This window comes from Scardinius erythrophthalmus (genome assembly GCF_964197995.2).
Source record: "Scardinius erythrophthalmus genome assembly, chromosome: 14".
In the NCBI taxonomy this organism is placed as follows: domain Eukaryota; kingdom Metazoa; phylum Chordata; class Actinopteri; order Cypriniformes; family Leuciscidae; genus Scardinius; species Scardinius erythrophthalmus.
In genome coordinates this window covers 7,367,295-7,394,205 of record NC_138234.1, presented here as the reverse complement: position 1 = coordinate 7,394,205, position 26,911 = coordinate 7,367,295, and the positions used below count along the sequence as shown (strand labels likewise).

At 35.8% G+C, this 26,911-nt stretch overlaps 1 protein-coding gene across 1 annotated transcript in view; it reads right to left on the bottom strand.

The window, feature by feature from the left end:
* Window positions 1-24,733, bottom strand: part of LOC308702297 (myosin IXB) — a 48,208-nt gene extending 23,475 nt beyond the window's left edge. The window contains exons 1-3 of the mRNA XM_081385007.1: window positions 24,438-24,733; window positions 10,678-11,574; window positions 1,517-1,611 (exon numbers count right to left, since the gene is read on the bottom strand). Of these exons, the coding sequence (XP_081241133.1) occupies window positions 1,517-1,611; window positions 10,678-11,514 (932 nt within the window). The 5' untranslated portion in view covers window positions 11,515-11,574; window positions 24,438-24,733. The remainder of the gene's footprint in view (window positions 1-1,516; window positions 1,612-10,677; window positions 11,575-24,437) is intronic.
* Between the last annotated feature and the right edge of the window lie 2,178 nt (window positions 24,734-26,911).

The window sequence follows — 26,911 nt, the reverse complement described above, 5'->3', positions numbered from 1 at the left end:
TGTCGTAAATTGGTCGTTCAACCACGTTGTTTAATGATGTCATGATGTATGAGCCCGTTTGAGATCGAATTAACGCTAGATCTGTTGCTATAAATTACACACATGACATCTGATGACTATTTCTCATTTTTTTCAGTTATTTTGGTCTATTTCCAGATTCAATCATAGACTCGTTCTTACATAGTAGAGCTCGTTCACACACGCGCACTCTTCAAAAACAGAGCTGTAAATCTCTTAAATCTATCTCTAAAAGACATAAATGACATTTGTATGCGTTATGAATAAAACATATAGATTGCACTGAATGTCAGCTTGCTTATTTTGCTCAAGATAAGGATTTATTAAGTCCACATGTTATAAAAAACAAGAAACTCTGCTTCTAACCACAGGTCGAGATTAGTCGTTCCAAACGATGGTTTCGGGAAACACCGACTCGTTGAACTGCTGATAACGACAGAACTTGCGACCATAGTTGACCAATGATGCTTTCAGGAAACACACCCCTGTTTAAAAATGCCGTCTGCCGGAGTCTCGCATACTTTAGGCCAATCACTTACACACTTACATCTCTGTTAACATATAAATGTAAACAGTTGAGAAATAAAACACGTGTAACAACATAGGATCCGTGCATACACTCTTAAAGTGACAGCAGCCTAATATTCCTGCAGCTGCCTATGTTTTTATTACAATTATTTTGTATTTATTTATATTCATTTATTCTTTAATTTATATATTTATATTAAAATAATTTATTTATACATTATATTTTATTAATATTAATTAATTGATTCATTTAATTATTTCTTTATTACCTAGACTTATTGTGCTATTTTTATTTATTTTATTTACACTGCATAAGGGCTAAACTCACCTGGAGGTAAATATTAAACTGGTCATGTGGATGGAAATGCATATAATTATATTTTAAACACATACACACACATATATATATATATATATATATATATATATATATATATATATATATATATATATATATATATATATATATATATATATATATATATATATATATTTTTTTTTTTTTTTTTTTAATTAAATGTTTGTATTTATTATTATATTTAGTTGCTTTTCTTGCATTTACTATTAATTTTTATATATTATGATTATTTATTATTTATATGTAACATATTAATGTATTTACTATTAATGTCATGAACTAGTCTGCAAATCGGTTCAATATAAAACCCGTCATTAAACGTATAAAAAGAAAACTAGTTCTTCGAATTGGGAGTCAGTTGCCCAGAATGAGCTCAACGTCTCGGCCGAGGAGGAACCATGTCAGTTCCACTGGTTCCTTAATTGTGTTTATACAGCGTCTGCCACAGTGAAGGAGGAAGTGATGCGTCTGACCGGAGTGTGACGTCAGGGGCAGATGGCAGGGTGTGTGAGAGCGAGCAGCAGCTGATAAGAGCTTCAAAGCCAAGGGTCACTCTCTGAAGGCCACAGGAGCGACACACATCACATGAAAGCGAAATGAAGGCTTGCTCACCCGCGCACCACTCCGCTCTCGAGGTAATTGACCTGGATGAACTTTCCGAATCGGCTGGAGTTGTTGTTGTGGGCGGTCTTTGCGTTTCCAAATGCCTGTTGAGAGAAAAAAAACAAAAAAAAACAGGATGTGTGATTTTGTAAAATTATACGTTTTTGTTTTGCTTATTTTTACTGGAAGATATGCGTGAATGGCACCCCTGGTAAATATGATCAGAAATGGCTGTAAAAAAAATACATCCGCATCTTTTATCCTTTTGATCTTTCATTCAAAGAAAATTTGCAAAAATCTAACCTTTGAAGTAAAAGAACTGAAAGTGTGGGGAAAATCACATAATAAATGATCATGAGTCATATTTACCAGGGGTGCCAATAATTTTGAGCACAACTGTATATGCATTATTTTTCAAATGTGAAAACAAAATTATATTTTGCAGTTAAATTTATCATCTTTAAATAAACCAAACATTTTGTTATAGACAAATCATAAAAATTGGTGTTCTTAATTCAAAACATTAAAAATTATATTAATTATAAAAACATTATTATAATTATTACAATTTTGTATAATAAAATAATTTATTATTATGATGATGATCATTAACAATAATAAATAGCTAAACAACAATAAACTGTTTTCTTTAAAACTTATATTATTGAAACACTTATTATGATAATTATCACTATTATTCTGTTAACAATACTTATTTTTACTATTAAAAAATAGAAATAGAAATTATAACAATAGATACAAAAACTATTTCATTATGAGAAAATATTATTAGTTAAAACATTACCACTATTTTTATTATTATTATTAATTTACTTTTAATAATAAAAAGTGTTATTATTATTTCTATACATAATCATAATTATTCTTATAACAAATTATTATGAATAAAAATACAAATCAATATTAAGAGAAATAGACTATTTCAACACCAATACACATTTATTATTAATAAAAACAATGAATTATGACTATCATTATTTGAATAATAACAATAATAATAATAATTCTTAATGCAATTACCAATTATTAATCATATTGTCTATATTATTGTCTATACTATATATAGTCTAAAATTAATAAGACTTAAAATTACAATATTATTATAAAATTTGAATATGTCAAAATTGTATACATTTTTTTAAACAAAATACAAAACCACATGTAAAAATATACATTTAAGCAGTCGATAAAGACAAGAGGAACATGGTTTTATCATAAATAAGATTAAATCATGTTTCAGATGCAAATGACTAAAACAAACAAATATTCTTTATTTGCGTGAAGCGGCTGATTATGTGCTGCGACTCCTGATGTTATCATGGCCTGTAAAGTCACATGACCTCAGTCACAGTCACACCTCGCCTGTGTGAAACGCTGTGATTAATGTGTCTCTGGCGAGGAAGAGCCGCGGGCCGATGCCAACCCCTGCCCGAGGAACAGTGTTCGCCCACATCGCCCAACAAAAGCCCTGTCCCGGGGCGAGCGAGGCTCTGTGCATGTTAAAGAGAGAGGCTTTGTGCCAGACACCAGTGGAAAACACACGGGGGAGGGGAAGGGCTCGAACCTAATTAAGATTCCCTGCAGTCGACCTGTGACCCCTTTCACCAAACACACCACTCCATATAGGGAAAGCTCAGTGTATAGTGTAGCCAATCAGGACGGCTGAACTGCCCAAAAATTTGCATTCTGTCACTGTTTACTTGCTCTCGTGTGGAAGACAAAGCAAGAAACTTCATGCAACTCTTTCCTAACAACAGCTTAAAGCAAGTCAAGCTCCAGAAAGCACAATAAAAGCATCACAACAGTTGTTCATTTGAGCAGTAGCTTTCCAATAAAGCCATTTCCAGTGGTTTTCCCTCCAGCGAATACACTCTGATGTAAAATTTGTGATGGCGCCTAAATTTATGTCTAGTCATACAGTATATAGTGTGCATCATCTCACATGGACTAGTTTTATGATGCTTTAACAGTGGGTTTTTTTTATTATCATTTTTTTTGGAGATTTGATAGACGTGGTTAATAAAAAAAAATGGAAAATAACAACATGAAGATTTCTCAAATGAATACAAATAAAAACATTGAATAGAGTAAATAAATAATGAATAAATAGCTAAATAAATAAAATGACTGAGTATAAAAAAATGCATAAGTAAATAAATATAAATAAAGATTAAGCAAATTAAAATAAACATGTAAATAAATAACAGAGTAAATAAAAATAAATAAATACATAAGTATCATTAATTAAATTTAAATCAGTGAATAAATAATACCTAAATAAATAAAATAAATGAGCAAATAAATGACCAACTAAATACATGATAAATGCATAAATAAGTTAAAAAAAGACTAAATAAAAATACACAAGTAAACAAATATAAAGACCAAGCAAATAAAACTAAATAAATAACTATGTGAATAAAATAACCAAATAAATAAATAAATAAACAAGTAAATTAAAATAAATGAACAAACAATGACTAAGTAAATGTAGAAAGAATCCATATAAAATAACTATGTAAATAAAAAAGTAAATAAATCAGTTAACAAATAAACAAAGCAATAAAGAATCAGTCTAAGCAAATAAAAAAAAAACTTTCTAAGTAATTTTTTTTTTTTAATCTATATCCAATTATCTATATATCTTTAAGGTTCTCAAGATAACAAAATGATGAAATTTTTGGGACATGTTTATGAGGTAAGTTCATGAGAAGAAAAAAAAATAAAAATCACAAGATTCATTGAAACACAGAAGTGAAAGAATTTCCCACAGTCAGTTGACAGTGGATTTGACAGTCGCTAGATAAACAATGCAACACATTTCACTCATGCAGTTCAGATTGAAACATGTCTCCACACACTCGCTGTGATTGGCTGAGGGACTCCAGGGTATGAGGAAATTCAACACGCCAAGAAGAGCATTTCTCTGAGTGTCGCAACAGCAAACATGCCAAGTCCTTTTTTCTGCCTGATATGGGAAAGGAAATAAAAAGGGGTAGGGGAGAAGACAGAAACCTGCCGACCTGTCGGGACTAGTTCTTATTCCTGCTGTTATTTGGGAGTCAGCAGCCTCTCGTTCCGTACAGAAACTACAACTTCAACAACAATAAATACCATTTAGCTTGACTAAGATTAGAGCAGAAGCAGGGCTCGAAAACGTCACTGAAATAACAACAACAGCTTCAGTATGTGAAACTCCCTCACCTGCTACTATACATGAGCTCTGAGAACCGGAAATAGAGCACGGGGGGGTCATTAAATATTTAAATATAAATATTATATTAATATAATTATTATTATTTTTTAATAAGAACAACATTTATATTTATAACAATAAAATAAATAATAAATATATATATATAATTAATATAACTTTTGTTTATTATTTACATTGGATATATACACAAATTATGTTTGTTTACATATAATAAATAATTAAATAATTATTATATAATAATTTTATATAACTTAATACATATGAATTAATTATTTATCCTATACATGCAAGTATAATATGTATTACAAATTACTTATATAAAATATATAAAATTTATATTAATGTATAATAAAAAATAATTTATATTTAAATAAAAAATAATTTAAATTAAATATATATATATATATATATATATATATATATAAACAAATAGATATAAATATAAAATAATATACATTATATAGTATAATATAATGTATTAAATTATTATACAAATAACTAATTAAATATCTAAAATAAATATGATATTAATATACTAATTATAATATTAATTTTATAGTAATAATATCAATTTATACTTATAATAATAATAATTATAAATATATAAATAATATAATTTATATTTATATATTTATTATTATTATTATTATTATTATTATTATTATTATTGTTATTATTGTTATTATTATTATTATTACAAACATACCCACAAACATATGTACATATAAATATCTATTTGTCGGCTACAACATACATCCGAAAGCTAAGAAATATTTTTTATATATATTTAGATCACAAAACAAACTATTCCTTTATACATATATTGCTGCCAGACCTGCCCGTTTACTCATCTGGTTTGACGGCCACTGAAATCTAAGTCATCAATACAATGCATCACGAATCAACAAAGGCCCTATTCTCAAAGAGATTATCATAAAAAGGCCAGCAGAATCCTATTACTCACAAATAACACTATGGGACACTCACATGACTGTTAAATATAGCAGCTTCTCCTTTTATTCCCGGAGCAATGAAATCGTCCAAATATCAGGCCAAGACAACCTCGCCATCTCAAGTGAACTGTATGACTTCATTCTCGTTTCTGCCTCTTCAGCATTAGCACAAAAAGACGACTCCGGATGGTTTTGTTCAGTGTTATTATGATATCGTGTTAGCTGGTGACAGCGTGTACGAGCGCTAATTGAGATCACGGACACAATGGCATATAAACAAACGTCCTTCAAGCAGAATGAGGCATCAATTCATTAGCTCACAATAACAAACAATCTACATCTGTACATTTTCTAACTCCAAGTACTAGGAAAAGAAAGCGTGATGCTTGCCCTTGCATTAGCGCAAATTACAATAGCTATACCTTTAATGAATAAAAAAAAAAAATGGAGTGCTCTCAAGAAAAATAGTCTTAAAAATGGTGTGCAGATGGGGCAAATCACACAAACAAGACCTGAATCCAGACTTTTGGTGCTTGAGTATACAGTATTAAGCCATTTAGATCTTTAAATTAACAGACGCTTATTTCCAGCAACCTGGAAATTGTAGACAACTGAGATCGTAGGCCTCCAATTAGCCTTTAATGACAGAATGGACTCTTGGGCTATTTCATTTTACAAACTTTTCCACATGTCGACATCCCACGTGTCTTGTTACAGTTGTACCACCAAAAATAGCTCAGACCATCTCATGAGCCAAAGTCCACACAGGACTAACACAAAGCCGAGAGATAAACAATGGCCACAAAATAGCCATTACAGCTTCCTGAGGAACAATATGCTGACTCTAAACACCCAGTGCGCAGATCGGCCAATGAGGGAGTGAAGTCTCTACAGCTACCACTTCCTGTTGCAAAAAAAAAAAAAAAAAAAAAAAAACTACTTCCTGTTGAAGCGATCAGCCAAAGGGAACTTCCTGTCTGTGGGCCGCAAAAGCATTACTTCAGAGAGGACTCATATTAGCATTACCTGTGAACCAAACCCTCACCGTTCTCGGCAATGCCTGAAAAACAGAAAGCTGGGGTGTTTGCAGAGACGTCCTGTTCAACAGCTAAAAAAAAAAAAAAAAAAAAGCCCTTTGCAGGGTCTGTGGCAAAAAAAAAAAAAAAAAAAAAAACTCCTGTTATCTGATACTCAATGACGTAATGCACTAAAAGCCACTTGGATCTGGAAGAAAACCACATTTTTGGCTTGATGGATTCCACACTGTTCTCCTGCAGGGCATTTCAAGAAGAATGTACCACATAAATAGGTCACTTACCGTAGATACTTTTTTCTAGTATTTAGTATGCATGCAATGATGCGAAGGTCAAATATGCAGCAAAAGCAATACGGTTGTAGGAGGGGATTACTGAAAGAGTGCAGCTCCGGTGAAAAGGCGAGCAAAACCGGTCGGACGTGCTGGTCAACGACAATTGAAGCCAAAGTTCTCTGTTTACATCATAGAAATATGTGTGTAGAAGCGGAGACAATAATGTGCAGCTTTAAAAAGAAAGGACTGCAAAATTACAGTTTATGTTGTGTCACAGTCCATGAATTTGCTTGTAATACTGTTTAAAGACAAAACTATTTGCTACTTGGGTGAGGCTTTTCAGTAGGTAACAATAACTGTTTCCATCCACCTATTTTTATGTGCATTTTGGAATGTCGCATGGAAAAATGCTGGATGGAAATGCCAAGATAAGCTTGATTTCTAAAAATCCACATAAATTTTTTTTTTTAAAAAGGTATGCAAAAATGTTATCCGATAAGGAAACAAGCGCATAAGCTAGAATGGAAACACATTTACTGAATAAATTCCTCAATGCACATTAAAAAAAGTAATGTGACAACGTAACGGCATAACTGGACTAACCAGCAGACTGATGCCTAAGCAAAGTCTGTCAACGTGGTTTAGTACAATTACCTTCCAGAACTGTCTTACACGACTGCATTCCCAAACAGCAGGCATCCACCTCCGAAAGCAAGATAACTTTAAGGCGCAGGAAATTATAAACGAAATTATTATATATAGTGGCTTCTCATACTGCAGCAACTTCCATTTTTCGAAGTGATATTTAGCGCCAGTTTATCAGGAAGTGACGATTTTGTTCTCTTCGGCTCACTGGATGGAAACGGTGCTTTATTCGCAAATGTTTTATGGGATATTCCAATATTGCGCATTTGTTAAATTCGCAACTTTGAATGGAATACATAGCTAATTAGAACCAGTTTACCATTCCACAGCTGGTAGAAGAAAACTTGACCATTTACTAACTGAGACTAACATGCTAACGGTGGTACCTTGTTGTCCAAAAGGTTAGAAATGGGAGTGCAACCAAGCTCAGTGGATTTATCCGTCCAAGTGACACGTGGAAGGCTGGACTAGAAGAAGGAACTTTGCATTGCCCCACATATGGTAACATTTCTCTCCAATACAACGGAAAGAATAATAAGTGGAATATTGTGTCCTTTTTAAACAAATCAGCACTTATTGATAGGCTTGGAAGATGGATGAGACAAACGAACTTCATAAGACCATAAAAGGCAGAGAAACCTCAAGGAGATCTGATTGCGATCATTGAAAACGTCTGGATGGAGCTTTGTTCTGGTCTCAATGTTCAATTGACCAGTTTTCACAGGCTGCTTCTAACCACAAGTGAAGACACAGGAATATTTGGTTATGAAGCCTCAAGACACGTCTGCCAAGGGACAATGACTATGCTGACTGCGGGGAAATTACTTCTAGTTTTCAAAAACCACAAACACTGAGGCAAGCGTCAACAAAAAAACCTGCCCCCTTTCATCTCTTCCAGGACTTGCTACGCGAGTGAACTTTGTTCTGATATAAGGGGGCTGAGATAAGAAACAACACCAAATGGTTTCTCATGATATCATGTGTACAGAAAACTTTCTGAAGTACAAAGAAGAGATCTCAGAATCCACGTGGGTTGGTTTTGTACCTAATAAATTGCCTAATAGATAACTTAACATGCAAGTGTGGAAAGGCCTGCACAATATAATCGAAATATTGCAAAATGTACATATCGTGATATGCATATCGCAATGGCTTACAATAACTGCATGATTTTAATACCTCAAAAGTTTATGAAAAGTATAAGTTTTAGGCAGGTAATAGACTGGATGCATGACTGTTACATATGCGTGACATGCTTGATGTTATTAGGCGCAATAAGCAAAATACTTGCGCGCACAGAAAGCTGCCTTTCGGACAGCGCGTAATCCTTATTTCAGTTCTCATCCACAGCTTATACAAAATACACACAAAATTATGTCAAAATGCCCATCTTGGTGAGTATGCAAACATAGTCAGATGTCTCAAATGGAGTAAACAGTTGAGAAAGAAAGCGTGCATGTAACAATATATTGGATCCATGCAGCTCTTAAAGTAACAGCAGCCTAATAAACCTGCTTCCATCTGTGTGCTTAATGTTAATCAAAAAACAAAAGACAAAGAGAAAATCACTCACTGCTCTTGACTGAATAACTTTTGTATCTTTAATAAGAATCAGTGAATATTAAAAGACTAAGCAGTTTTTTATTTTTACATTTGATATTCAATTTCTGTTGTTAAGTTAACCTAATGTAGGTAAAAAAAAAAAAAAAATTACACTTACTTTTTATGTAGCTAATGCTACAATAAAACACTGCTGTTCAATTTCAGAAATTGCAGGGATCCTTCTCACAAAAAGAACGTGAAACATGTATGTTGGTTATATCAATTTTTAAATATATTTAAGTACAATTAAAATTTATTTTACACAAAGCATTATCATATTGCACATCAAATATCGCATCATTTAACAAGTTATCGCATATCGCATTTTTCTTCAATATTATGCAGACCTAAATCTGGAGATTACAACTTTCCAATAATCTAAATAAAGCCTCTAGGTGATAACCCTTGTGCTTTGAAAATTTCATGACATCACTCTAACCTTTCTCCAAATGCACTCTTGTATCTGCAACATGAGATATGAAACAAGTACAGCAAGTTGCGACCCCACGTTTCAAGCACAGGCTTGTAGGAAAGTACACTGTAAATAACTGATCTACAGAGCTACAGTTTACAGTGAAGAGAGAGAGACTTCTGGGTAAGCTGTCATTATGGTTGTCACAAAGCATTGTTCAAAGTAGAGTGCTTTTCCAGAGCCTATAGTTCCAACCAAAAAGCCATTTTGTAAAAACAAGTTTCCAAGGATTCAAAATCATGCACAAAATGAATACAAATTGTACACAAACACCCAACTTTCGCAATCAAATTTAGAGTTCTCACGTCACTACCATTTTTAGGGGTTGACAAGTTCTAAGGTTGACAACTACAAACCACAAACCCATCAACTGACTTCCTTTATCCTCACCCTTTTCTTACAACAAGTTTTTTTTAAACTCAAGAGGCTTGAGCTTAGAGTCTGCACAGTGTAAAATGCAAGAAGACCTTTAGAAACAGTTAACCATCCTACATCCCCAAGTCCTCAAACAAATCTTCTGATCCTCAATTTGATTATTGTAAGCCTGCCTTGTGAATGTTCAACATACCGTGCTTTTCCACACCCTACAATTTCAACCAAAGATATATTTTGTGGAAGTGAGTTTCCAAGGGTTCAAAGTCATGCATAAATCTAATGCATGATGCTTAAATAAAGATAAAATACAACTTTTTATTATTTTGGGGGGTTGACAGGGTTGATAAACCCACCAATTGACAACTTTTACCCTTTCAATACACTAGAACATAACATCTGATAGGTTTCAAAACTCTCGAGTCTAAAGCTCAGAATCTGTCCAAGAGGAAGTTGGCGCTTTCTACTATCCCATGTCCCAGTAAGTCCTTAAACGAATCTACGGATCCAGAATTCCCTTACGAATGTTGTGAAAAAAGCAACCAAACCCTGTTCGTATCAAGGTGTTGATAATCTTACCTCAAGCACAGGTCCTGCACCCAAGATGGTTCGTTCCACGCCACTTGCGTAACCCTTCTGACTGAGGGCCGTCAAGCAGTGAATGAGGAAGTTAGTGCTTTGCGTTTTGCCCGATCCACTCTCTCCTGAGATAACGATACACTGGTTGATGTGCTTGCGCAACATGGCATAGTAGGCCACATCGGCAATGGCGAAAATATGGGGTTCCAGCTTGCCCAACTGGTGGTTCTCGTACATTTTGACGTATTTGGGATTGTAAATGGGCAAGAACTTAAAGGGGTTGATGGCAACGAGAATGCTGCCAGCGTACGTGTAGATCTTCTTCTTTTGAAAGCGATTGCGAAGGTTATCCAAGATGCTGTCCTCACTGAGGACCGGAAGGTTGCAGAGGTCCTCGAAGTCCTCCTGCTTTGGTGGGAGAAAACCCCGAGCAACCAGTCGCTTGGCCTCCTGCTCATTTGCCACGGCGGGCAGGTGCACATAGCGGATGGAGCCATCATGGTTTCGCTCCTGCAGGAGAAAGTAAAACCCCTCGTTCCGAGAATGTTGTTCCTGGGCTTTCCTCGGCCAGAGAAGGACCCTGTGCACTGGAAGATCGGTCGATTCCAGCACCCACTCCTCCCCGCCACACTCCTTCACCTCCGCCAAGACATATCGCTTGCTGGCGTCCAGTCTGAGGACCGCTGCCACATCTTGGATGACGGTAGCTGCGGTGGCCTCCTTGGTGACTCTGACTGTACAGCACGACGCCGTCTCTCGAGCCAGTCGAGGGTATATCTGAAGATTGTAGGCCTTTCCATCTTGGCTAGTCGTCCCATCGCCATCTTTGACACTCATTCTGACTCAGGATGAGCCCCGTCAGCATTACGTACTGCCTTCGCAACCACCATCTAGCACCTGGAAAAGAGGATGCAAGGAATTAGGCCTGTGATTAATCAATTATTTCTTCGATTAAGCATCCTGCAAAATAATCACTTTACTTTGAGTACATAAAACATACAAATATGATTACAGTAAAATAAGCATTAAGCATTAAAACACCTCTCAACTACGTTGAATCATTGCAGAACACCCTATGGCCATTTTTCAAATCTATATTTTTTAGTGCTGTCAAATCGATTAATCACGATTATTCTCATCTAACATAAAAGTTTGTAAATATATAATATGTGCGTCTATAAACACACATTTACAAACTTTTATGTTATTTGTGATTAAATCGCAATTAGTCGATTTGACGGCACTTTGTTCCTTGAAATTTACAGATGTTCACTACAGAAAAGCAACATTTATTTACGAAGGTTGTCCTTGACAGCACACAGAGCCAACCAACCAACAATGTCATTTGTCAACAGCCATTTTAAGTGATTTTATTGATTAGTAATTGCAGTCCTACATGCACTATGTACTGGCCTACTTTGTTTCTTTCCATTAACCTTCCACTTTCTGCTTTGAAACAAGCTCCAGCAAGCCTCATTCATCTCGATTAGATCAATCATTTGTAAACAAGAGCTTCTGGATTTAATTAAACGGAGATAAGGTGCCATTACCATTATTTGGATGAACCTATCGCCCCATCCCTTATTTGTCAGGCTTGCAGCTCTCCATCTGACCTGATTATTCATGGCGTCAAACTCAGACTAAACAGCTCCTTTATTTAATCTCCCTAAAGCGTGTCCCTGCAATAAACTCTGATCACGAGTGGAAACTGTATCTGTGTAGCAAAGAGTCTCACAGGAAACTGTGGTCACGGTTATAGTCTGTGTGTTGCCGTGAATCTGCCCCCTCATCCTAGCTAGCAATACACAGCACATCTCTATAAATATACAGTACAAAGCCACAGCTGCTACATCATAGGTGTCAATATCGCCATAGCAAATGCATCCCTGCATAGCAACATAAAGGGGTATCTATGTCAAATAAGACGATGTGAAATCAAAATGGACACCATTTACTTTCTTATTGCACACAATGCGATACATTTTCATAATTTCATATGGAAATGGAAATCAGATCTCCATGGAAATCAAGTCCTGTTCGGCATTCACTCAGAAATAAGTCACATTACAGAAGAGCAATGCTTTGCGAATGCTTTACAAGGAGCCCTAACAGGCCACATGCTCTTAAAGGCTTCTTGAAGGACCAAAATCTGACCTACCAATCTAAGCTTATCCAACACCATTTATTTAATTTTCAGATTACTGAATTTTGGATTGGCAGAGTTATTTCCAAGCGGTGGAACAAACGATGCAGAACACTGTACGCTTGTTCTAACTGTAAATTTACGGATACAAGTTATTTCCTGGAAAGACGAGAGCCAAGTGTCTTAAACAGCTGTCACCTTGTATTGAGCAAAATTAAGTTACTCTGGAAAATCCTTGCGAATGAATGGACGTATTTTCTGATAGCTTGTCATAGTGGTGCATCCACTGAGACTAACATTTTTTATCTAAGATCAAATCAAACCATGAGGGGGTCAATAAACTAGCCCAAAGTGTACTTTTTTATTCGTTATATTTCCTAAGTTTGGTAAAGTAAATGGAAAAAATATATATATATATATATATACTAGCTGCATTTGCTGGTAAACAATGGCTAAATGTAAACCTAAATGTCTGTAAAATAAACAGTGGAACTGTCTAAACGTTTCCAGACTGGTTTCTCAGATGGGTGAAAGTAGGCCATCCTCCTAACTTGGCTGTTGACCATAACCAGAATCAATAAAACCCCAAGGCATGCATAAAGTCTGCGACCACAAAAACAGCATCATCATTACGGCTCATTTTGAGCTGGTCTGAAATAGAAAAGCCAAGCCAGGTTAACTCTTCTTGAGACCAGAGGGAGAAAAAAAAAAACAAACAAAAAAAAAACACACCATGCAACACCATCAAGGGAAAGAGTAGAGCTAATATATCTCTGTCATGTTTCAGAGAAAGTCGATAACTTAAAAACTTAAAAGACAGCCTTACTGTGAGCTACGACGTTGTTAATCGATAGTATTTGCTTTTGTTGAAGCCTTCAGCCTGCATTATTTCATCTTAGTTTTAAAATAATCTTTGTTTAACAGTGGATTTCGTGTTGAAAAACTGCACTACCCATGATGCTGTACAGAAAATTCCACCAATCAGAGAGTTGAAACAAGCAAAAACATGCCAAAAGATCTGGTTAGCTCCATCCGCTCCCATGAAGCTCTCAAAATAATAAAATATCTGAATATGCATATTTTGAAATAAACTTAAAATATATTGTTTTTATATATACACTGTGTATATATAATATATATATATATAGTATAGTTTTATAATTCTCCCATCATTTTGAATTTGATTATGCTGTTCGCAATGCTTCATGGGATTGTAGTTCTTTCCCTCACTGAAGCCGTTAACTCTTGTATCTTTGTTTTTTTGTCCGATTTTAAATTTTTTTTTTTGCTTCAAATCAAAGTTTTTTAGTGTTATGATTCACCTCATAGCTGACTGGCTTGGTTCATGGCTTATAACGCTTTAGACTTTAAAAAAAAAAAAACATTCCTATGGCCTTTAACATGCATCTAAAAAGCAATGTATAATGCAAAAAAAACCTAGTGAGCTGCCTTAATAGTCTCCGACATACAAAGGGAACATTCTAACGGAAGCAGAACGTATTTTGAACATTCTAAATAGATCATGTGACATACAAATAACGCAAACTGATTCCAACAGTCTGATGTTAGCATGTTGTTAAGCAAATTGCACAACACTCTTAAAAAACAAAAAACAAATGTGTACATCACACCTAAATATAAGGCAAACCAGTAATTTCTAATAATTCTGGACATTTTTAAAGATACATTTTAATATTGAAAATATTTAAAAATGTCCACCTATTTCAACTGAAAAACTCATTTAGTTGCTTCCTAGTTGCTTAAATTATATTAAAATGACTTAAAACTTCAAGTTGAATTGAAATTGCTTAAATTATTTTTATGGAGTTCAAGTAATGTAAAAACATATGTTGACTTCTTGATCAGATATTTACAGTGCAACCATTATTTCCATTTTCCGCCATATAGCTAGCAAAGGGAGTCCTTAAAACAAAAATTAACTTCAGAAGCAAGTATTATGACTAGTTTTCATAGATTGTCTCTTTAATACGAGTGCATTTTGGAAGATTTTTTCACTTTTAAATATAAACAGGCTAAAAACAAGTGAAAAAATCTGTCGAAAACAACTTATTTTCATAATTTGAACTATGTAAGGCAAGTCTTAATATCTTATGCACTGTTGCTTCTCAAGTAGATATATCTTATCTCAAAGATTTTTAGATACTTTTATCTTTTGCTTGATTAAGATAGAACAAGTCAAAAAAAGATAAATTAAAAACTTAAGTCAAGAGCCTGTAGCAAAGCCAAATGACTGGAAATCATTGACATGGTTGAGAACAAGCAAAAAAAACCTGCAAGATAAAGTCACAAGCGAACACTAAAAATCATCACCAAAGCGTTACTTCTTTTCAAAAGATCACCAGGATCATCCCTCGAACGGTTTTCTCAGAGGAAGCTCAACTGACTGGCACGAAAACAAAAGTTTTGGCCTCTTTTCAGGAGGGCAACGGGAGAGATTTGTGATTCGCCAGAAGGGTCGATTCTTCAGCTCCTCACGTTTCACCCTCCTTCAACACTTCCTACGGATAGAGATACATGCAATTTGGCCGAGCTCCCGGGAGAGGGAAAAGAGAGAAAAACCCATGAGGTAAATCAGTCACAGGTTCTTTATGGAGCACAGATGCAGCTGGAGACGTTCTGAATGAAAAGGCCCGTTGAAGTGGAATGTGCGGCTGAAACAGAAACAGGGCTTTTGTTTTAATATCACCTCCATTTAGGAAGCAAGTCTTTTAGCAGACGCGTGGGCAGGGGAAAGACACAGGCTTCCCTACGGACGACGGTCTCGTCTGACGGACGTTTCCTTCTGGTTCAGGCCTACGCTGAATGATTTTCAATCAGACAGACGGAATATGCAAAAATTCAAGAATCCACCCACAGGTCTCAAGATATGACTCAAATGTCTTCTTCAGTGCAAGTCTGGGATTTTTTTTTTGTTTGTTTTGGTGCTAAAACTTAAGTAACACTGACTCTGAACAATGTACTTTTTTTGCAGAGTGACTTACAGTAAGGTGCAACTTATTTTCCAGAAAATACGATGCAGATTTTAAGCAGTTCATGCATTATCTGGAAATCAAATCAATGATCTTGGCATTGCAAGTTCTTGTGTACAAGTTTTTAATCTCTAATATGACAGTAATAGTAGTAACAATAGTAATAGAGATAGTGACACAACAAAAGGGCCAAATGTGCACTATTTGTTTTTTGGGGTTTTTTGCCATAAAAAAAAAACTACTTTCAGGATTTACTAAAGACACGCAGTGAAATATTTGCGCTAAAGAGACATGGAAAGGGTTATGGCATATGCATTTGTAGGAGTTTTCCTTTCAGACGCAACATTTATGGGAGGAGAGTATTTAAATGAATCATGCAAGGTGATTTACTAAGGTTTGCGCCAGTCAATTTACTGGTATTTGCACCAATATTTAATGCCCAAAAAAACATGTTTTAAACCAGACGCTTATTTGCGCTGCTCTTGGTGGATTGTGTTGATCATTATGGAAATGATCCGGCTGCGTCTGTGTTCTTTAGTTTCCGCGTCTTTTGTAGATCAAACGCAGAACTTCCCAATCCCATCGGCTTTTCTGGGAATGCGCTCTCACATTTAATTTGCCCTGTATGGTAAAACTGGGCCTAAAATCAAATGAAGAAATAAAAATCTAAAAGCCCATTTTAGCCCAGCTAATGCTTCAGTTTCATTAAAGCAAGGTCATGTAATGTAAAGAGGCAGCAGTGGGTCAAGAAACGCCTCCAACCCCCGAGAGAAATCAACTCCAGTCTGAGTGGAGCTCAATAAAACATCGGCAGTAGTTTCCACAGCGGGACACAATCTCAACGGCCTGGACCTCCTGCAGACTCACATGTGCTCCAGCTTTAGTTTCACCATCCTATCCCACCACAGGAACAAGCACTTACTGGAGACAAAGAAACCCTACTATCTCGAAAAGCACCAGATATCCAGAAAGTGGCTCCAGTGATACAAATCACTCTTTAATAAAGCTTTAAACTACAGTTTTATTGACTCTGATGTAACTTGAGCTAGAGTTATACATGATTGCACAACCAATGGCGAATGCTTGGATACTTTGTCACCATGAAATAAAATTTGACAATTCTTGTTTTTTTTTTTAAAGTAATATTACAGTATTTATTATACATGATTTATCCGTTCACATCATCATTACGGTTTTAAATTCATGTGCCTCGTAAACTTGGAATCAGAATAACTTCCCTTTCCTCTTGCAGGATCTCTTCTCTTCTCTGATGACGAGGGCGGGGCAACCTGTCAATCACATGAGATCCACCAATAGCAAACCACAACCATCCAATCTATTCCCCACAGACTAAATCAAGCCCCGCCCACTTGTTCTTGTTCCAGATGCTGTTTCACTTGAATATACATCACAATAGAGAAGAAAAGAATTGCAACTTCTGTTTCATGCCGACTTTATTAAAAGGTCATTTTTGTGCATTTTTACCAATTAAAATTGCATTTTCAAATTTCATGTCCTCCATATACTTCAACTGTTTGCCATTGGTCAGTCAAACAAATTAGTGCAATATGAGAACATATTTAAACCTCAAACTGGAACTTGAAACTAGCTGTTATGTTAAGGGACGGGCCATTTCCCAAACACACTCTAAGCGCTTGACCAATCACAACACACTGCTCCAGCCGACCAATCAGAGCACAGTGTGTTTTTCAGAAGGAGTGGCTTCATAGAGGCAAGAACTAAACAGAGCGTTACTGACAGACTGGGAAGAGACGAGCTACGAGAAAAATAATGAACATTCAAGCATGTTAACCTGATCTAGTAGAGCCCAAAAAATCTTTAAATTGCAAAGTGTTATAAAAAAGAAAGAAATCTCACACTTCATCTTTCTTTTGAGATGTAAATGACTCAAAATTACTCTTTGCGCAGAGTATTGCTCAGATATAATGACTGTTTTGAATGTTATCAAATCATGTCGTATCCGATCGACACGCGAGCTCTGTGCCATTTGCATGCATACAGTCTCCTGGACGTGCCTGAGAAAACACGGGCCTCCTAAGCGCTCCAGGGCAAAAACACTGCATACAATACTGACAAAAAAAAAGGGCAAGGGCAGATAGTTAATGAGGAGCAACCAGATATACAGACTCCATATGAACCGGCATGACGTCAAACCGAGATAAGCTTACATTTTTGATCCTAAAGGTCACCTCTGTCCAAGGGGAATTGCTGATTATGATCCAAAGAAAGCAGAACGTGCATCTCATGCGAAAAACCATGGAAGAGGTGGAAAGAAAGTCAAGATATAAACTCGAGTTGAACATGAGCCTGTTTGTTCCATCTTTAAGATGCATTTAAATAACTGATGTTGTTTCTAGGCTCTACTAGAACAGGTTTTCATGCTTGACTTGATTATTTTCCTCATATTCTCCATTGTTGCAGCTCGTCTCTTCCCAGTCTGTCGGTAACACTCTGTTTAGTTCCTGTCTCTATGAAGCCCCTCCTTCTGAAAAGCACACTGTGCTCTGATTGGTCGGCTGGACCAGTGTTGTGATTGGTCGAGCACTCTGAGTGTGTTTGGGAAATGCCCCGCCCCTTACCATAACCGCAAGTTTCAACACACTACTAACTAACTCAACCAGGCCCCGCCCCTTTATTCTGCGTATTAATTATTTAAATGAGGAATATTGTGACGTTTGTTGCCGGAAGAAACACAAGACTACAATGGAGGCGTTTCAGGAGTTCAGAAACAGTAACACTGATATGATATAGAGATTAACACCCTTTGGAATGGCTTTTTCATGCTCAAACAGTAACATTACACACTAAAGAAAGTTGAACATGGAAAAAAGCAGAATAGGTCTTCTTTAATAATTGCTTGAATGTAATTGAATTTTAAAGTCTTAAATCTACAGAAAACATAAGTATATGCATGCATTTTGCAGCTAAATACTCAACCTAAAGTACAGGCCAATTAGTCTTTAAAAAGTGGTCAAACAGAAGCCAAAGCTGCATCATGTCATGTGCTTTGCTCTGAAAACATCTTGAAAACATTAACTGCTCCTCCTAAATCTCCCGATATTACGGCCCAAGACTCCGTTTGGCTCTTTAAGTGCTTTCCAATCACTGAATGTTTCTGTTGGTCGGGCGCTCGCAGTCATTACACGAGCTCTGGGATTAGCTGGCATATCCAGAAGGAATGTCACGTCACCGGCAGCCTCGCCTCGATGACTTACTTTTGCCTGTGTGGCGTTCAGCATGAGAACCCGACTAAAGAAGACCCAAAAACTCTCTTATTTTCACTGAGGTTGAGGCTTGATGTTTTTTCCTCGGCTGCACAAAGATCAAGAAACTATTAAACATAAAAACAATTTACTTATATTATCGGGGTCGGTAAGATTATTTATGCTTTTTACGAATTTTTAAAGAGGTCTGTTATGCTCAGCTAGTCAAAAATACAGTAAAAACAGTAATATTGTAAAATATTATTACAATGTAAAATAACTGTTTTCTATTGTAATATATTGTAAAACGTAATTTATTCCTGTGATGCAAAGCTGAATTTTCAGTATCATTACTCCAGTGTCACATGATCCTTCAGAAATCATTCTAATATGCTGATTTGCTGCTCAAAGAGAAACAAACAAACAAACAAAAAAACGCTGTGCAGCTTCAAATTTTTGTGGAAACCGCAAATTTTTTTCTTTGGATTTTTTAAAAATGTATTAATAGAAAGTTCAACAGCACTTATTTGAAACAGAAATCTTTAATAACATTATATATGTCTCTACTGTCACTTTTGATTGATTTAATGCATCCATGCTGAATAAAAGTACTAATTTCTAATAAAAATTAACTCATGACGCCAAACTTTAGGGGTCTTATTTTATTCAAAAAAGTTAAAAAGCCTATTTAAGGACCATATAAATAGCTATATATACACACACACACATACACACATATATATATATATATATATATATATATATATATATATATATATATATATATATATATATATATATATATATATATATATATATATATATATGCATGACAATCACACATTTACCCCAAAATTTCTCATTAACATTATGAAAAAAACACTTATTGTGAGAGATTTAAATCAACAAAATATTCAATATAACAAGTAGCCTACCATCATGAATATTTGCAATTTTGCTTTACAATGTAAATAATACATTTTATTAGTAAGAAGATTAATAAGGATGTATTAAGAAAAATAATAGTATTTTAACCTGGCTACAATAATAATAACATACATTATAAACGTTTGAATTTGGGGGAAATGTGCATAACTGACATGAAAATAATGTCACAATGGGGGAAAAAAATGTTGGCTAGGCCTACACTTAATTTTCTGTCTTCAACACAACATATTTTCGTTTGATTTATTTAATGACCGTTCACACATGATCGAGGTCATCGTGTTAATCGATGGCCCATTTCGCGGGCTTAAACCTCCTGCGGCGTGTTTACATCAAATGAAGAGGAGAATGGCGCAAATGTCTGCCCGTTTACTAAACAAACTGCGTCGATAATCAAGCAAAAGTCAACAGAAATCTCACAGCTGTGTGTCGACGCTAACAGCCACGGTTAATGAGCTCTCCTCGACTGGCGACTGAGGGGGTGTTTTATGAAGTCTCTGACTCTCCGGCCACTTTCCACTCAGACACACGCTTCCTGCATGAGATCAATACACAGCCCAACATCAAAACCACACCATGGTCAACCCGCTGACACCAGCGCAAATGGAGGCTCCCATTCATCTCCGGGACAGTATGAGCACGCACATTGTCTGTCTGACTAAAGGTTAGACAATAAACGCTCGTTATTCAGCTGACCTAAACAGTCCGAAATGTCAGGCTAACGCAGTGTTTTAGAAGGGGTTAATGCAAAATAGAGACCGAATGTGTGTCGGCTAGACTCATTTCTTCATGTGCTCTATAATTAGGGTTATTTATAAACTTGGATTGGACGAGGAGAAACTGCTAGCAAGACCGTCCAAGCTTAGCTTTAACAATTTCCGTCCGCTCCTACCACGTGTGCGTCATCTCGAGTGCGCACCGCAAAGTTTGCTTGATGCTTTAAAGCTTTTATCTCTCCTCCTCAACCCCCCTCCAAAAACCGACACACCCATAATGCATTGCTGTCAGGCCACTTTGGGGCAACTTCTAGATTAAAAGCCTGTCTTTACCACAGTGAAACAGATGAGTGACCGGACCACGATGGATGTTTCACTAAATTAGGGAAGCATTCCACTGCCATCTGCAAATCTTGCAGATTTTCGAGAGGAAGGCGGCTTCTTTGTGAACCTCATGGAGAAAATGGATCTAATTATTGCCATCTGCTCGTCAATACACATTACTGGTCTGTTATGATGGATGGAGATGAAGCCACTGGTTTATATATCACCAGTGGCTTCATATTTATGCATTACAGAAAAATAAAACAAAATAATAATAATAATATAAGGTAGGGGTGGGTGATATTGAACTGGATGTTCACATAGTTTACATGTAAGTAAAGATATAAAACGATCATTAATATTTAAATAATTTGATTTTCCAAATATGCAGCCAGATTTTTCAATCCTTCCTTATCTCACAACTAGAAAGAATGATAAGAAAGTAGTTTTAATAAACTTTAGTAGCTGAACTACTATGTTGGATTCATTTCTGTGAGTAATTGATTCTCAGAAGTGAATCGATTCAAATCTCCAATGCAGCAAATATTTAGCAAAAATGGTAAGAAATCTCATCTTAGCATTTTTCATAAAGGTTTTAGTAAAAATAGAAGCATTCTAGAAAATATACTGTGGTTTGTTTATATGCAAAAAAATGCATATAAATGAAATGGTTAAATATTAAAAAAAAAAAAAAAAAAAAAAAAAAATGCAGAGACATTTTGTACTTTGAAATGATGATGAGTTGAAGACAAAAAATATATATTTAAGCAAAAAAAAAAAAAAACATTTTATTTCCAAAGATTTGACGGCTGAAATCTTGCTTTTTTAGGCTGTAGTTACTGTAATACTGTAGTTGCAGTTTGTTAATTTAGTAAAAAAAAAAAAAAAAAAAAACTGTTTAAAAAGGATGACTCCTTTGGTTGATGAATTTTTTTTTATATATATATTTAAGCCATTTTAGAGCAAACTACAACTACTGAGTTATATATGAAATATTTAAGGCTGAAAAGTATTGTGATATTTTAACAGATATACTGCCCAGCCCTACTTCCAGGTCTCTCATTCAGTGGTTCCCTTTCAATACGTCAGTGCACATATGGTGCAACAAAAAAAGCTTTGTAGGCCGCCCTCTCAACTTCACAATAACCCTTTAAAATAGAGACTGAAAAAAAAGAAAGAGTGAGAAAGAGTAAATAGGGCAGGGACACCCAGCCGTCTAACACTCCTGGCAACCTGAATTTCCTATGACTACGTCTACATTCATCAGCAAGAATCAACTTCCTGTTCACGTCTCCTAGTCACTGAAGAGTTTCTCAATATGAACCCACCCCCTCTATTATGCTGTTCACTGTCATGTTACATAAAGTACAAATCATTAAAGTCAACACAAAACAAAGGTGCGGTTATTGGCTAATGTAGATCCTCTCAAAATGGCCAAATATTAGCTAGTATTTTGGGATTAATATAAAGACAAACATTTTTATTTGGAGTGACATGCACATATTAGTGTTGTCAAAAGTACAAAGGACTTCGGTACCAAGTCAGTTCTGAAATTTAAAAATGTGACGATACTAGCATTTCCCTCTAGATATATGTGTGTCTGATTGGCCATTGTGTTCAGGCACGCAACATATATGTCTGTGATTGGCTACAATGATCAACGCTTCAAAAACGTGTTAACGAGTGCTAACACAGATACACACAGTAGCATTTGAAAGCAGGCGTCATTGAAGCATGAATCATTGTACCCAATCACAGACATGTTGAGTGTGTGAACGCAATGGCCAATGACAGACATATATGTTGAGCGTGTGAATTCAATGGCCAATCAGAGACATATGTTGAGCGTGTTAACACAATGGCCAATCAGAGACATATAAGTTGAGCGTGTTAATGCAATGGCCAATCAGAGAAATATGTTGAGTGTGTTAACGCAATGGCCAATCAGAGACATATGTTGAGCATGTGCACGCAATGGCCAATCAGAGACATATAAGTTGAGCGTGTTAACGCAATGGCCAATCAGAGACCTATAAGTTGAGCGTGTTAACACAATGGCCAATCAGAGACATATGTTGAGCAGGTGAACGCAATGGCCAATCAGAGACATATAAGTTGAGCGTGTTAACGCAATGGCCAATCAGACACATATAAGTTGAGCGTGTTAACGCAATGGCCAATCAGAGACCTATAAGTTGAGCGTGTTAACACAATGGCCAATCAGAGACCTATAAGTTGAGCGTGTGAACGCAATGGCCAATCAGAGACATATGTTGAGCAGGTGAACGCAATGGCCAATCAGAGACATATATGTTGAGCATGTGATCGCAATGGCCAACCAGAGGTGTTTAAGAATACATTCAACGGCGCTAAAAAAGCTAGAGGGAAATGCTGGTATCATCACATTTTTTTTTAATTTCAGTACCGACTTGGTACCGAAGTCGGTACTTTTGACAACACCAGCACAATATGAATTGTTCACAATGAGTCCAGGAACGTGGATTGAAAAAGTACATTCTGATTTCATGATGTCTTTAAAGGTGGTTCAATTCTAAGACTCATACATTGAACATCTACAGATCTTTGTTTGCTTTGAGGCAAGAGGTGTTTTCTCATGCTATATTCACAAACAAAAATAACACTAACACATGACACGCAACAATTTCTCTCGCTTCCTGTCAAGTTTCTGTTCTTGGTGATGATGGGTTATTTCCATAGCTGTTAAACACAGACAGTAGGAGGACAGAAGTCAGTCATAGTTGAAAAAAAGGCCAATCCTGAAGTCCAGACAGGGATGACCACCATCCCATTGGTTTTTCCAAAGACAATAATGATTTACAGGGCTGTGCATCGTATTATTACTTTATGATGCTAATATGCAAACACTTGAAGCTTTGTGACTGTAAATTTAAATGTGACCATAAATAGTATTAGCAACAAAACCCATTAGAAAAACACAATGAAGCACAATGCAACAAGTAAGAGGTTCAACCTGAGATCCCAACAGGGTTTATATCCATTTAATTCATTCACGAAGCACAGTTTGAATACATTATTGAGAAATATTAAACTAGAGTACAGATTTGTGTACAATGAACCACCACAACAAAGCGGGAAATCAAAGATTAAAGGTTACATTGTATCAATCTAACAAAGGCGCAATCCGGGAAGTTCGTTTTATATCGAGCCTTTCGCTGCGAACGTACTTTAATCGTTTATTAATGTGCCTTTGAGTTACTTTCTACCTTAACCGCTATTTTTTCGAGCAAATATTTAAGTTACTTTGATCAGAAATGTTGCTTGAGGTTTTGAAACAAAAGCCTTTTCACTTCCAGCCACCCGGAAAGTTTCTGTTCGCCGCCGCGGAGCCGAAAACGACTCGAATAAATGAAATAATAAAAACAGCCGGTGAACTTACCTTGATGTGTGCGTGTTTTGCTGAATAAAGCTTCTCATCTTTGATAAGTTAATAAATGTGCCTGCTCGTTTGTCTCCGTGTGTTTGTGTGTACGTGTATGCGGCTCCTCCTCTTCATCCAGTAGGTCGCCTCTTCATCAATTTCAGCCAGACAGGTTTATTTCCACCCCAGAGATCTCTTTAAAAACATAACACAGAGATATGAGTCCGGAGAGGACACACGGACATGGTGAATGCGACCTGAGAGCTTTGTGCTGTCGATCTGTACAAACACACAGCCAGGAAAACTTCTCGTGTGAACAGATGCTGAACAGCGACGCCTGGAGGATGAAAGGGAACTGCAGCCAGACACCAGGGTTGTTCCTTAATTTATTTTATCGTTACTTAATTTTATTAATTTTAATTGTAAATATTACTTAGGCTTCTTTGTTAATATTTCTTCATATGCACCGTTACTTTTACGTTACTTTTTGCTTTACTTATTTTATATTTTTAAATTGAACTCTGCAAGCGTTTGGCATTGAAAAGGTATTTGTCATTCCAATAAAGAAACGTAAAAAGAAACTCCAATAGGCGTTTCTGAGTTACCATGAAGTTTGAAAGGCTAGATTTTAAAGCTGTCTGTCTGGTAAAGGTGAGCAGAGAGCAAAGCCTTGTGGTTAAATGTGAGAAGTACAGCGTGTCTGAAAATGTGATTAAAAAACTGAAATGTGATTACATTCAGCTACCGCTAGATGTCAGTAGAAATTCAGATACTGAACAATGCCAAGTCTGTCCGTCCAGACGTTATAGCTTGTTTAATGTTTGAAGGTATCTAAAGAAGAATGGCCTACATTTCAAGAGCTTTCTATCTCACTTTTTATTAGTGTGTTTTTCATTTTAAATTGAATGTGTAAACTCTTATATTATTTGAGTTTGTTTCTTTGTCCAGATTCTCTGCTCACTTTATAGACATTCATCAACCAATATCATGAGGTGCATGCTGGGATGCTTTTAAACCGTATTGAAGGAGAATTGAGGAACATGTGTGACGAGAACTTAATGGTGCTTTTCCTTTAACATCCACTACAACATATACATTTAAAAACATTTAGTTAAGAAATTAAGAATTGCCTACGTCTTTGCTTCAAGTTATCATGATCAACACAAGTGCATCCAAAAATTATTTTCCATTGAAATTGCATGGATTCATGCATACAAAAATAAAACATCCATATAAAGGCCTGTTCACACCAAGAACGGTAACTATAACGATATTAGCGTCCACACTAGCGGACGATATCGTTCTGTTTATTCTAAGCGCGCAAAGCAGTTTTGTGGTCTGCCGCTGTAAATGCCTGAGCTCTTAAAGGGATAGTTCACCTAAATATGAAAATGTATTTATTATTTACTCACCCGATCGTTTCAAACCCGTAAGACTTTTATTCATCTTCGGAACACAAATTAAGTTGTTTTTAATGAGATCTAAGAGAGAGCTATTAACATCCATTGACAGCTTCGCAACTACCACTTTGACGCTTCAAAAAGTTTGTAAAACTAATCCATATGTGAATCCAAATTTATTTAATCCAAATTTTCTGAAGAGACATGATCACTTTATATGATGAACAGACTGAATTTAGGCTTTTATTCACATATAAATATTCATCAACTCACTAATGTAGCACGTTATGTGGGCCTATACCTGAAACCCACTGGTTTACATTGACGTTAAACTGGCACTTACTTTTTATGTAGCTAATACTACAATAAAACACTGCTGTTCACTTTGAGATTCTGTAGGGAGGTGTCTGCTTGAATCTTTCCTGAAGCTGTAAACAACTCTATTATCACGCAGGTTCTGTTTGTGCTGACGTGATCATGCTTAATAGTGACACTTTTTGTTTTTTTGTGTGGCTTTCTCTGATAACACCTTTTTTTATTTTCAGAGTGCGAGTGTCGAGAGGGCGTTGGCAACTGTGAAGGGTGTTGCTTCTTACCTCAGGATGTGGTAGTTTCAGAAGTCCCCCCTCCTTTATCTTACCCCAACATTTACTGGATTAGTATAATACAAACATAAATTAAGAAAATAAACTGCGTGATGATTTACAATTTAACTCAAATTTTAATTTAAAATGGTTTTGGAGGACGGCAAAGATATTATGCATAGACAAAAAAAGGACTAAATCAGTTCATTTTCACTCTGGATCAGGCATAAGTAAATGCAGAAAACTGTAGTTTCTACTTTATAAACAGTTTACAGGTGATTTAATGTATAAAACATTGTGAAGAATGTAATGGATCATTGCACATCTAAAATATTTATGATTGGCAAGCATTCCCTTGTCAGTATTGGGAAATTTAGGAAAAAACAGCTTGAAAATGATTGAAAATGTAATGCATATTAAACAGACATGTAAGATGATTGAGCTTTGTAAGTGTGTGTGTGTGTGTGTGTGTGTGTGTGTGTGTGTGTGTGTTTCCACCCAGCTGGAT